The sequence below is a fragment of the Hyaena hyaena genome, unplaced genomic scaffold (genome assembly GCF_003009895.1).
Source record: "Hyaena hyaena isolate Hyena2069 unplaced genomic scaffold, ASM300989v1 scaffold_511, whole genome shotgun sequence".
In the NCBI taxonomy this organism is placed as follows: domain Eukaryota; kingdom Metazoa; phylum Chordata; class Mammalia; order Carnivora; family Hyaenidae; genus Hyaena; species Hyaena hyaena.
The window spans coordinates 353,979-366,622 of record NW_024081144.1 but is presented as its reverse complement, the minus strand read 5'-3'; the positions used below and the strand labels follow the sequence as shown (position 1 = coordinate 366,622).

The window sequence follows — 12,644 nt, the reverse complement described above, 5'->3', positions numbered from 1 at the left end:
GGGGCTCATGCTGAGGGCCTGTTGTGTTTCAGGGTGAGCAAGGTCTCCCAGGCGCCCCGGGCCCCGACGGCCCCCCTGGCCCCATGGTGAGTGACCATCCCGAGGGGCTTCCTGGCAGGGGTGGAGGGTGGCATTGGGGAGGAGAGCTCTGATCCCCCCACCTCCTCCCACAGGGCCCCCCAGGACTCCCCGGCCTCAAAGGAGATTCTGGCCCCAAGGGGGAAAAGGTAAGACAGGACTCAGGTGCCTTTGAGGCTGTGACTCAGGGCCCCTCATCCCTGGGTTCAAACCATCAGTCATGTGTCCGGCGACACAGGTCCCAAGAGCATAACCAACCTGCGGCATACAGGGGGACTCGGTCCCTGTCCCTGGTGGGAGACCCCGGAGGCTGACGAAGGGTCCCGGCTGAGGGGTGTGCAGGGCCCCAGGAGCATGTCCCCCCCACCCCACCCCGGGACTGCACAGCCCAGCAAAGCCGCTCATTTTCTCTAGCTGGGGGGGGGGGGGCGATCTTTTCTGCGCATGCTGATTCATTGACAAGCGTAAAACACACACACAAACCAAATAGTTCCTTCTTTTTATTTTTTTATTTTTTTAATTTTTAATGTTTTTTATTGATTTTTGAGAGAGAGAGAGAGAGACAGTGTGAGCAGGGAGGGTCAGAGAGGGAAACAGAATCAGAAGCAGGCTCCAGGCTCTGAGCTGTCAGCACAGAGCCCGACGCGGGGCTCGAACCCATGAACCGTGAGATCATGACCTGAGCTGAAGTCAGATACTCAACTGACTGAGCCACCCAGGCGCCCCCAAACAGTTCTTTCTAAAGAAGGACTGGGGAGTCTGTTTCTTTTCTTCTCCATGCCTATCACCATTCAACCCCTAAAGTAAGGAACACTGGAAGAACCCTTCTAGAACTTTCCATAAGCTCATAGGAAACGAACACACGTAAGCCTGTGTAAAAAGCCTTCCTTTTAGAAAAACATGAAAGGCTATTGTAGTGTGTGTGATACCCATAACGTCCCCCTTAAGTCCATAAATGTTTCAGTGTCCTGTAATGAACACGGTGGCCGTGGAAACAGTGGACAGTGCACATGAGACCCACACAAACTGCGTCACACAGGAAAACGTGTTACCACCGTGGGCTGGACCGGGCTCTGTGCCTCCCTCTCTTTGGGTGCGATTTGACCAAAGGCCGACCACGCCGTACCTCATTTGCCCCCTGAGCCGCCTTCGGGCTGGTGTCCACCCCGGGCAATGTCGCCCGGTGACTGCGTGGCTTCCAGGGCTGGCATGTGCCACGTCCAGCCGGTCATGTGGTCAGCGGGGAGGCACGGCTGCAGCGAGCGCCGCTTAATGTCTTTGTTTCCCACCAGGGCCACCCGGGCTTGATCGGGCTCATCGGGCCTCCCGGCGAACAGGGGGAGAAGGGTGACCGCGGCCTCCCCGGCCCCCAGGGCTCCTCTGGCCCTAAGGGAGAGCAGGTGCGTGAGGCGGGGCCCCAGCGAGCACCCTCGCGGGTGGGGAGAGCGTCTTACCGCCTGCGCTCGGCGTCCGAGGCCAGTCGGAGCTGCGAGGTTGTCCTCATGTCCACACAGCGGAGCGGAGGGCGGCCTCACGGGGGGCACTGCTTCACCTCCCTCGGGGCCTCTGACCCGGCTAACTGCCCGGGTGCTCGGCGGGCCTGAGCCACGTTTGCCACGTCCTTGGGGCGGGCTTCCCCTCCGAGCCCAGGCCAGCACGGGGAACCACGGTGAATTAGAGTTGGCCCCCCAGCGAGATCCCCCGGTGGTGCCCTTGGGAGCCCCTGCTTCGTCGTCCCCTTGGTGTCCTTCCCGTGGCGTTGACCGCTGTCCCTAAATGGGGGCTGTCCAGGGCGTGGTGATCAGTGACCTGGAGAATTAGGAAGCTGTCCAGGGTTTCCGCCACCAGAGTGAGCCCTCAGAGCACCCTGGTCCCAGCAGCGTCCCAGACGGGAGGTGCTGGCTTGAGAATCTCCGGGAGTCAGACAGCAATGAGGGGCCCCAGCCCCCACATGGCAGAGGTGGAGGGGGGAGGGCGCTTGCCCTCAGCCTCGCTCTGCCCTGGAGGTCGATGAAGCCCCAGGGGGACGTTCATGTGGCATCGGGGCTCCAGGCGAGGTGGGCCCTGGGCGCCCTTCTGCAGCAGGGGTGCAGCGCTAAAACCAGCTGGGCCGGCCTGTGTGGACCGGGGGTCTGACCAGTGGCTGCCGGCTCCAAGTGCAGAGAAACTCGGGGAGGCACAAAGGGATCCCATTAAGCTTGATGTCCCCGCCCGGGGCCTGTGCTGGGGTTGGGGAGACCCACACCGCGAGCGGAAATTAGGGAGGGGGGACCCCAGCCAGGCCAGGGTGTGGGGCTTCTGTATTTCAAATCTGAACAATAGAAGGGGTGCCGCTACGAAGTTGTTTCCCACGGCCCCGAAGATGCCAGAGTCCCGGCCGGGCCCTGGCAGCTGGAGTGGGGGATGGGCAGCCTCCGGGCACATGTTTGGGCCCCAGGCAGGCAGGGGTGGGGGATGGGCAGCCTCCAGGCACATGTTTGGGCCCCAGGCAGGCGGGGGTGGGGGCTGGGCAACCTCTGGGCACATGTTTGGGCCCTGGCAGCTGGGGTGGGGGCCGGGCAGCCTCCCGGCACATGTTTGGGCCCTGTGGGAGAGACGGCTCCTTCCACTCAGGGACATGTGCGTCTGTGACCTTCCCCGGGTGACAGTCTGCGTTTTCTACTCCTTTCCAGGGCATCACTGGTCCTTCCGGTCCAATCGGCCCCCCGGGCCCTCCCGGCCTGCCGGTGTGTATCTGGGACAGGCGGGTGGCCCCCAGTCGTTCTGGGGAGGGCAGGCGAGCCTGGGCCATGGGCCTCAGTGCGTGGCGGGAGGGTCACAGGACTGTCAGAGGACCCGGGGTGGGACCCACTGCCAAGTGCACGTGGGGCCTGGGGTGGATTTGCCTGTATCTCCACGTCAGGGCCACGAGCCACGGAGCGAGGCCGGGTCTCTGGGCCCTGGTTCCAGGGAGGGGGGGCAGGCGTTTCAGGGAGCGTGGGTGTCCTACACAGGCGTCCCCGTCAGCATGAGCAGGACTGCTCAGCCCGGACAGAGGCGGGCGGGGGAGGCTATCCCGGGGGCACCCCCCACATTGCTGGGGTCCCCGGCACGCCAGGGTCCTCCCCCGTGGCCTCCAGCCTCCGCTTGCCCCTGTTGGGTCTGGACCTGGTTCTCATGGCCCAAGGTGGCCCCGTGGGTGGGACACCGGCCCCTGCTCTCCCCCCCAACCCCCCCGGCCGCCTGAATGTGTGGTTTCCTGGCTGGGGTGGGGCAGGGAGAGCACGTCAGACAGGCCCCTCTGCCTCCGAGCGGGTGGACACCAGCCCCGCCCCCGGACGACCCAGTGCAAATTCAGACTCCTAGGAGGGGGATGGGGCGCCGGGGGAGGGGGCAAAGGCCTGAGCAGGCCGTGGGTCTGCAGGTGGGTGCCTGCAGGTGGGGGCTACCCACTCGCTGATGCTCTGTCCCCCGCTCTCTGCAGGGTCCTCCTGGACCAAAAGGTGCTAAGGGCTCCTCGGTAAGTGGTGTGAATGGGCCCCCTCTGCCCAGGGGAAGGGCGTGCGTCCCCCTGGGTGACAGCCATGGGTGCCCTTCCCCCTCAGACTCCTGGTGGCTCGGTCTTCATGCTTCTCCCCCAGTGTTGACGGTCCTGAGTACGTCTGCAGCCTGGGTCGCTGCCGACGGAGGTGTTTGGGCTGTCGCTCCCTGGCTCAGCAGGACGGTGCCCCTGAGCTAACATCTCTGGGCGTCAGACCCTTACAGCTGGGACTGGGGACAGGAGGGTCCCTGCCGTCCTCCCCCGGCACGCACTAGACTTTGTCCCTTGCCATCTCCATGCAGGCAGGGCGCAAGGTGGGGTTAAGTCACATCCTGGTTCTCTTTCCTCTTTCCCAGGGTCCCACTGGCCCGAAGGGTGAGGCTGGCCACCCAGGACCCCCCGGCCCGCCGGTGAGTCGCCCTTGAACACGTGACAGCAGGGCAGGGGCCCTCTTGACACGGAGGCAGTCTTGGGGGCGTCTGTGGGTGCCGTTTGCTGCCAGGACTTTGTGGACGGAGTCCGGGTGCCTCTCTCTGGGAGGCCTGGTTGGGCAGAGAGAGAGTGCGTGTGTGCGTGTGCGTGCACCTGTGCGTGTGTGTGACAGTGGGCGGCACCACATGAAGCCCCCAGGTGACGGGTGGGGGCTGTGATGAGCCAGATTGTGGGGCGTGCCCCACACGTCACCCAGTGTTGGCAGCACAGCCTCTCGATTCCTGGGTCCGTCCTCGGCTGGGGCCCCCACGCGGCCCCCGGGAGGGCTCCGCCGGCACTAGCGTGGCCCCAACGTATGCGGCCTCAGGCCAGGCTGCAGAGGGGAGGGCAGAGCCCGTCACGTTGAGTCCAGCCGAGGCCAGGGCACCCGCTGAGGCCAGGAGGAGAGAGGCGCCTGTGCGGGCGAGGCCTGGCAGCAGGGAGAGGTGCCCCATGCCCCGGAGCAGGAAAGAGAGAGCAAAACCACGCTGAGGCCGATGGGGGTCCACAGGCGGGACGCGGAGCCCCGCCCCACGTGCCGCAGCCCTGCCCCCGCCAGACCCAGCCGGTCCTCTCTGCACCCAGGGTCCCCCCGGCGAGGTCATCCAGCCCCTGCCGATCCAGGCGTCCAGGACCCGGCGGAACATCGACGCCAGCCAGCTGCTGGACGACGGGGCGGGCGAGAGCTACGTGGACTATGCGGACGGCATGGAGGAGATCTTCGGCTCACTCAACTCCCTGAAGCTGGAGATCGAGCAGATGAAGCGGCCCCTGGGCACGCAGCAGAACCCGGCGCGCACCTGCAAGGACCTCCAGCTCTGCCACCCCGACTTCCCGGACGGTAGGGTGGCCGTGGGCCGCGGGGGGGGGCAGCCCGCGCAGCCGCAGCGTCCGCGGCCGGCCGGCCGGCCGTGCACACCCCCTGGGCCTGATGGAGACATCGCGGGATGCGACCGGGGTGTGGGAGGCCGGGGAAGGAGGGCCGGGCTCTGAGGTGGCACGGAGCCCACTCCTGGTGGCGTCTCGGCCGCCGTCTCGTGTGTAAGCTGTTACCCCGAGCCTCGGGTCCCCCGTCCGTGAGACGGAGGGTGTGTCTGAGCCGCGCACAGGGTGCGCCGGGTGCTGGGCACGGCTCCTGATGTCAGGGCTGCCGTGAGGGTCGGCGATAGACGCGCTCCCCGGGTCAGGGTCCGGGCGCCGCGTGGGAAGGCAGCCTGCAAAACCCGGACTCTCGCAGAGTCGCAGCCCTGCGCCCCTGCTCGCCGTCCCAGGCCACACGCAGCCTGCAGCCCCGCCGGGGAGCGCGAGCACTTCCCCAGGCTGGCGGTGGTGCTCGGTCCCCGGCCTCTGTGATCCCCAGTGGGCGAATTCCAAGTCCATCTGGACCTTGTGTCCACCCGCCGCGAGGCCCGGCCGCCCTCTCCCGTTCACCAGAGCAGGGGGGCCCCGGGCGTCGCCCTCCAGCCGCGCCCGAGGTGGGGGTCTGTCGTGCCTCTGTGTGTGCGCGGCACGGACGGCGGGGCCCAGGCGGACAAACCCAGGGGAGGCCCACGCCGGCGGCATGGGGCGCGGCTGTGGGTTCTGACGGCTGAGCCATGGGTGCGGCTGCTTCTGGAACCGGGCAGGGAGCGGCTCACGAGCATCTCCCCACCTGCCGTGCAGGTGAGTACTGGGTGGATCCGAACCAAGGCTGCTCCAGGGACTCCTTCAAGGTTTACTGCAACTTCACGGCCGGAGGTGCCACCTGCGTCTTCCCCGACAAGAAGTCCGAGGGGGTAAGTGCCCGCCTCCCCGTCTACCCACCTGTCACCGCACTGCCCTGCCGGCGGCTCTGGCTGGTGTCATGGGGGAGGATTCTGCCCTGGAAAGCAGAGCAGAGCCCCGGGACGGGGTGGGCGCCGCCTGGTGCCATGGCAGGGCGAAGGGAGGGCCGGAGCCGAGCCGCTTCCCGCTCCCCCACCCCACCCCTCCCCGGGTTGGGATTTCAACCACTGGTTGCTCTACGCCCCTGAAATGACCCGGTGGTTCTGACCCCAGACCAACCTGAAGCCCACGGGGGGACTTTGGGGGTCAGTACAAAGTCACCCAGACACACCTTTTAGAGGCTGGCGTCTGCCTCAGTTCTTAGCGTGCCCTTCCTTCTGGCACCTGCTCCCGTCCGTCCCGAGTGTGGCGCGTTTCTCTGAAGTCAGCCTGTGCAGGGCATTGGGTGGAGGTTATGTGGACAGTCACCTCCGTGCCGGGAGTGTGTGTGCATGCAGAGGCAGGCGTGTGGCTGGCACGCATGTGCGTGTGCGTGTTCACAGGTGTGCAGGGTGGACGCGGGCTGCTTTCCACCTTGGTGCGGACCGGGGAAGGTGGACAAGGTCTCTGACGGTGGCACAGTGCCCTCTGCCTGGGGCCTGCGCAGACCTCCATGGCACCCCTCAGGCGGCCTGCTGTGTAGACGATTTGGGCTCCAAAGCAGGGGAGTCTGGCAGCCTGGGGCCTGCAGCTCCTTACCGGCCACAGCGCCGAGAAGCAGACCCCCTGGGAGAGAGCAGCTGTGTTCTCTAGGGGCGGGATCCCGTGATCTCTAAATCCTGCTGCAGCCGGGGGCCAGCGCCCCTGGACAGAAGGCTGGGCTCACAGGGCCAGGAGCTCCACCCTGACAGGCACGATCTGGGGACCCCTGTTTTGTTTTGTAATTTTTTTTACTGTTTATTTTTGAGAGAAAGAGACAGAGAGACAGAGCTTGAGCAGGGGAGGGTCAGAGAGAAAGGGAGACACAGAATCTGAAACAGGCTCCAGGCTCTGAGCCGTCAGCACAGAGCCCGACACGGGGCTCGAACCCACGAACAGATCATGACCTGAGCTGAAGTCAGGCTTCATTGACCGAGTCCCCCAGGCGCCCCTGTGGGCCCCTATTTTATATGCACTCTCCCCAACCTGAGATTTGAAATCCCTGATAATCCATATGCCCCTCGACAAACGCCCTGAAGTTCAGGAAGAAAACGCAAGCCGCGGGACCCTCCCCTCAGGCAGAGGCCCCGGAGGAAAGTCTGTGGAAAAGACACTGGTTCTCACCCTTTTCGTGGCTGTCTGCCCCTGACAATGGCCTCGCTGCTGGAGAATTAGCGGGTGCCCCCGGGACCCGAGCTGGAGGTGCAGCTGGGTGGACAGCGGGCTGGGGGGCTGCGTGGCCCCTGCTGCTCTGCGCTCTCCTTTGCACTCAGCCTCGTGCAAGTCGGGACCCTGTGCCGTGCCCCCCATCAGGCAGCAGGAGGGCGGGGGTGAAGGCGGGAGCCGCACCCTCTGCACCTGCCGTCCCCTTCCCAGAGGAGGCCACGTGCTTGTTGGGAAAGGCACAGGAGAGGGCAGGGGGCCCCTCCTCCTCCCAGAGGCCCCTCCCCTCCCCGGTACGAGGCCAGCTCAGAGGGGAAGCCCGAGGGACAGGACAGGGAGTCAGGCTTCCGCTCCCCACACTGCGCAGCAGGCCGGGTCCCGAGCGGCAGGCCTGTGGGGCCTGGGGCCTGTGCGCCCGCCCGCCGGGCTCCCTGGTCCTGAGGACTCACGCGCATGCATGCACTCGCCGGCCCACAGCAGCACTGAGCCCGCCCGCTCTGTACGAGCCGTCTTGGGAGCGGTGCCCGGGCCTCACACGCAACACACGCCAGGTGGGGGACCCTCTGCCACTGGGTCAGCAGCACGCTGCGTCTTCGGGGCAGCACCGCCCACCGTGGTGCGCGCACACACACGCGCGCACACAGACACACAGCACACGCATCAAATCCACGCACGGCTCACCCCAGCCGCCCTGGCAGCCCCCCTGCCGACCCCGGCTCCAGGCAGAGCCGCGGATCAGAGGACAGGGTGGCTGAGTGCCCTTCCCTTGGCCCGTCAGCAGGTGCGTCCATCTAGGCCCCCAGGAATGCGTTGTGTCACCCGCCCACCTGCTCCGCGGCACCAACCGGCACCGGGGGCTGGGTGCGCACAAGCGGGCGGGACGCTGGCTGAAGGCCCCTGCTCTCCTCTCGTCCCCATCGTGGCTCCCGGGCCATCCCAGGGCGAGCGGGCCCCCTTGGCCACGTGGGGCGAGGCGCAGGGAGGTGGGAGGAGGGCGTGTGCAGGCGGGGGAGCGCTCCTCGCGGTGGGGGAAGTAACGCTGTCATTCTCTGTTTCTCTCCCTCCCCGCCTCCCCGCTCGATGTTTAGGCCAGGATCACTTCTTGGCCCAAAGAAAACCCGGGTTCCTGGTTCAGTGAATTCAAGCGCGGTAAACTGGTAAGGCCGCCTCTGACTTGCGCGCGGTTGTCCCTCAAATGCGTCCGTTTCGTATCTTACAGAGTAAAATGGCCCGCTGGCCCAAAGAGCAGCCTTCTACCTGGTATAGTCAGTACAAGCGAGGGTCCCTGGTAAGTGGCCGCCGGGGCGCTGCCTGCTCGCGGCACAGCCTGGCTCGTGGCTCTGCATGGCACTAACGGCCGCCGTGTGCCGCACCTGCTCCCACCCCCGTAGCCGAGCTGCTCCACGGCACGTGACAGCCAGCCAGACTCCACCGAGGCGCCCATGCCCGCCTGCCCCGACGAGGGGTCATTCGGCCTGGGAGCAGGTGGTTTTCCTGTCGGTCTAGGGCAGGAGGTTGGTGCTCAGGGCGCCCGGAGCCACAGCCAGCTGGGCGCTGCCAGGTGGGACCCAAGACACCAGGAGCCAGAGGGTTTATACCGCTGACTCCTAGAGGGCAGGTCAGATGGAGGCGCCACCGAGTTCTCTCCAGGACACAGGCCCCTGAGGCCCCTCCCCTGGAGCTGCCGGCTTCTCTGCAGCCCACACGACTAGGCCAGGCCCTGCTTTAACCCCCGGGGGGCCGGTCTCAGGGAGCCGTCCCACAAACGGGAAGACACTGGGATCCTTGGAAGGAAGCCCGTGATGTTCTGTCCCCAGCACGGAGGCTTCCTTTACGCGAGGCCAGCAGGTTTCTCTGACTGTCCCAGGGGTTTGGTCCAGGCCCCTTTCTGGAATATACTGGAGTCCCATACCCTCTTTCTAGCAAGCAAAGGGGCTGAGGGCCCAGGACGTGGACGCGTAGCTGGCGTCCAGCCTGGCGCCTTGCCTTCCCATCCCCAGATCTGGCTGTGCCCCTCCACGCGCGCTTGGAGAGGGTCCTGTCCCTCCCGGAAGCTGTGCCGTGGGAGCTGCGTGACTCCCCACCTGGCCGTCCGCCATCATGCTGGCACCGTGCCCTCACAGGCGGCCGCAGTGGCCACGTCCCCCAGGGACTCACAGGGTGGTGGCTTCCCGCCAGCCTTTGCCCTGTCTCACCCCTCAGGCCTCTCGTTCTTAAACCCTCCGGCACTTCATAGCCAACAGTATTGCACGCTCTCTGCGCCTGGATTTCCAAGCCACTCTTTGCAGACACTCTGAAGGTTCACGCTCGCCTCGCCACATCTGGGGAGACCCCTTTGATCTCCCTGCGCGGACGGCGGGCCTCCCGCCTGCTGCTCCACCTGCTGTTTCCCCTCCCTCCACCCCTGCCGCGCTTGCTGCGCACACAGAAGGACCTGCCTCGGGCCCCCGGGGCGCCTCTGGCGCCCCGCGCCCACGCCCCCCCAGAACACCGTCTTCCCGCCCCCGACCCCAGCAGCCCTCCTCCCACCTCCATCTCACAGACCGTAGACCTAGGTTGGGCCCAGGGAAACCCCAGCTTGTGCTCCGGGTTTTCCCGCCAAGGCTCTTAGAGCTGTCCTAGCGGACGGGGCGTAGATACAGGCCCTTCCTAAACAAATAGCCTCTTTCTCCAGCCCGGGCTGTTCTGGACCCAGCCTGTGGCGGTATCACCGAGGGGCCCCTTTGCCACGGGGAGGTGGGGACTCGCGGCGGGATTCCGGGGCTCTGCGGCCCCACGGCCGCTCAGCTCGGGGGCTTCGGGTCCTTCTGTGTCCCGCGCTGCTGGCTGGCCTGTCTCTGTGCACGCCTGCTTCCCCAGTCAGTCCAGCTTCCTCCCAGAAGGAGCACCTGATGGCCCGACTGCCGGTTGGTATTCAGCCTTCCTCCTCAGGGTCCGACCGCGAGGTGTCCGGTCGCCGCGTGCAAAGCTGGTGGCGGCCGGCCGCCCGGCCCTCGCACTTCCTGGTTACGTATGCGCGGATAGAAGCGAGCGGGCGGCGTGGACCTCGTCCCCCGTCGTGTGTTTAGCCGCCTCTTCTGGGGCGGGCGAGGGAGGGCCCGCAGTGGAATAGCGGTGCGGCGGCAGTGGGGATGGAGCCCCGGCCTCCGACCCCGATGCCCGGCCGGGGACTTCGGGGCGGCGCTCACGTCCCCTGGCCGCGTCCGGCTTCCAGAAAGCTGGAATCTGCCCAGGACGCAGGACCTGAGGCTCGCGTCTCCATACACCCCGGCCCTCCCCGCACCCCGCCGAGCCCAGTAGCCCAATTTGGGGTAACGAGCCGGCGACGCCGGAGAGGGCTCCTGAGAACAGACGTGTTGTCATTCCCTGATGCTGTGCCTGGGGCTTGCTGTCTAAGACAGTCTTTTCAAGAGGGGCACGTCCCCAGAGTGCCCCCGACCACCCCCCTCAGCGTGGGCAACCCTGAGCCCCCCGCCCCGACCACAGGAAGGCCCGCTCTGCTTTCCCCCAGATTCTGCGCCCCGGAAGAGGCACGAATGGCGTTTCTCAAGTGCCAACCTGTGGCTCCCGTCCTCCTGGAGGGCGTCCGGTCGCCCTAGCCCTCAGGCTCTCGGCCACGTGGCTCAGGCCCCTCTTGCTACCGGCCAGGCACCCCACACCTCGCTCCCCACTGGCCCACGTTACCCCGAGACCCCCTGCTCTCTTTATTCTTACAGCTCCCTGGCCAGGGCCTACCTAGTACTTGAGCGGTGCCCAGCAAATGGTCCTCATTTATTATCCTAATCCCATGAGCGCCTTCCTCTGGCCGGTCTCCAGACACAACGACAGGACTAAGTGCCGAGTCCCTGCCCTCAGGGTGCTCACAGTCCGGGGAGGGCTGCAGGCCCCGCACAGGGGCCTATGACATGGGGTCCGGTGCTGGCGCAGAGGCCCTTCCCAGCCCAGAAGGGAAAACAGACAGTGAGCTAGGCTAAGATGGGGAAAGGCACCTAACCTGGGCAGGCTTCCTAGAGGAGGAGGAACATGAACTGAGGCCTGGAGGAGGAGGGACCAGCCAGGCCAGGAGGGATGGGAGGGCTGTGCAGGCACCTGAAAGAAATGAGGTGTGTTTCGCTCTGTTCCAGGGAGCTCCCTGGAGAGCCGGTGCGTTCCGGCCTCCGGGGGTGGGAGCGGGGGCGGGGCACGTTTCCAGGGCAGTGGCCTTGGCGTGGCTGGAGGAGACGGCACCTGGACAGAGCTCGTGAAGGCTGGGCCGGGTCCCCTCACTGCTGAGCGCCCCCTCCCTTCCCCCCACCCCAGCTCTCCTACGTGGACGCCGAGGGCAACCCCGTGGGTGTGGTGCAGATGACCTTCCTGCGCCTGCTCAGTGCCTCCGCCAACCAGAACATCACCTATAACTGCTACCAGTCGGTCGCCTGGGAGGATGCCGCCACGGGCAGCTACGACAAGGCCCTGCGCTTCCTGGGCTCCAACGACGAGGAAATGTCGTACGACAACAGCCCCTACATCCGTGCCCTGGTGGACGGCTGTGCCGTGAGTGTCCCGCACGGCGGCCCTGGGGAGGGGGAGGGGGTCACATCCAGGCCTCCGGCGCCCATCCTCAGTGGCCACGAAGTCAGTCACCGGGTGCTCCCGGGCCGGCCTGTGGGGCGAGCAGGGCGCGGCGAGGGTGCCTGACCCGGAAAGCTGAGGCCAGGGCGCCAGGTCCGTGGTCCTGTCCACGTGTGACCAGGAGCTTGGAGTTAGAGACTCTCCTCGGCCAGGGTTGTCCTGGGAACGGCCAGGACGCGCACTGGGCATGCTCGCGAGCTCTGGGTGGCGCTCTGCGAGGCAGGGTCCGGCCTGGGCCCTGTGCCACCCACTGGAAAGGGCCGCTCTGCCCGCAGGCCTACGGGGGCTTGCTCGGGCCATACGGCACGTCAGGGCTGGAGTTGCGCTCACTCTTTGGGCCCCGGAATCATTGCCTTCTCGGCACCCCCACCCATGGCCCCCCTACCCAGAGCGAGCCTGGGTGCCCAGCCGAGGGTCATCCCCAGGCAGCCCGCAGGTCTGAGCCATGGCCTCGTGTCCTGGGGGATGTTTAAGGTGCAGCCGTGCCCTGGGGATGGGGGGGTCCGGGCCTGTTGAAACCCTTGGGCTTGTCCCTCTGTGGCCTTGCCTCTTACTGTCCCCCCTCCCAGCCCCTGGTCTTCAGGGACCTGCCCAGGCCAGCTCCCACGGGGCCAGGTGGCTTGGGCTGCACTCCCCCCGCCCGCCCCACGTCCAGGGCCAGCCCTTCCCAGGGCCTCCCTCCAGGCCGGCGCGTGATGCCCTTCTCTGGAAGGTGCTGTGTGGGTCACCCACGGCCATCCCTGGGGCCAGCTCCCGACAGGGCCCTTCTGGAAGGTTTACAGGTGGAGCGAACCATCTGTGATTTCTAGCTCTTCCAGCCAGCGCCCCCCCCCCCCCCCCCCCCCCCCCCCCCCCCCCC

At 66.4% G+C, this 12,644-nt stretch overlaps 1 protein-coding gene across 2 annotated transcripts in view; it reads left to right on the top strand.

The window, feature by feature from the left end:
• COL5A1 (collagen type V alpha 1 chain) overlaps positions 1 to 12,644 on the top strand; it is a 143,430-nt gene that overhangs the window by 125,215 nt on the left and 5,571 nt on the right. The window contains exons 56-65 of one of the 2 annotated variants that reach the window (XM_039255152.1): positions 33 to 86; positions 174 to 227; positions 1,371 to 1,478; positions 2,751 to 2,804; positions 3,542 to 3,577; positions 3,955 to 4,008; positions 4,655 to 4,910; positions 5,732 to 5,844; positions 8,394 to 8,462; positions 11,474 to 11,707. In XM_039255152.1, the coding sequence (XP_039111083.1) occupies positions 33 to 86; positions 174 to 227; positions 1,371 to 1,478; positions 2,751 to 2,804; positions 3,542 to 3,577; positions 3,955 to 4,008; positions 4,655 to 4,910; positions 5,732 to 5,844; positions 8,394 to 8,462; positions 11,474 to 11,707 (1,032 nt within the window). Of the gene's footprint in view, positions 1 to 32; positions 87 to 173; positions 228 to 1,370; positions 1,479 to 2,750; positions 2,805 to 3,541; positions 3,578 to 3,954; positions 4,009 to 4,654; positions 4,911 to 5,731; positions 5,845 to 8,262; positions 8,332 to 8,393; positions 8,463 to 11,473; positions 11,708 to 12,644 lie in introns of both variants that reach the window. The other variant, XM_039255151.1, reaches the window with a different exon arrangement.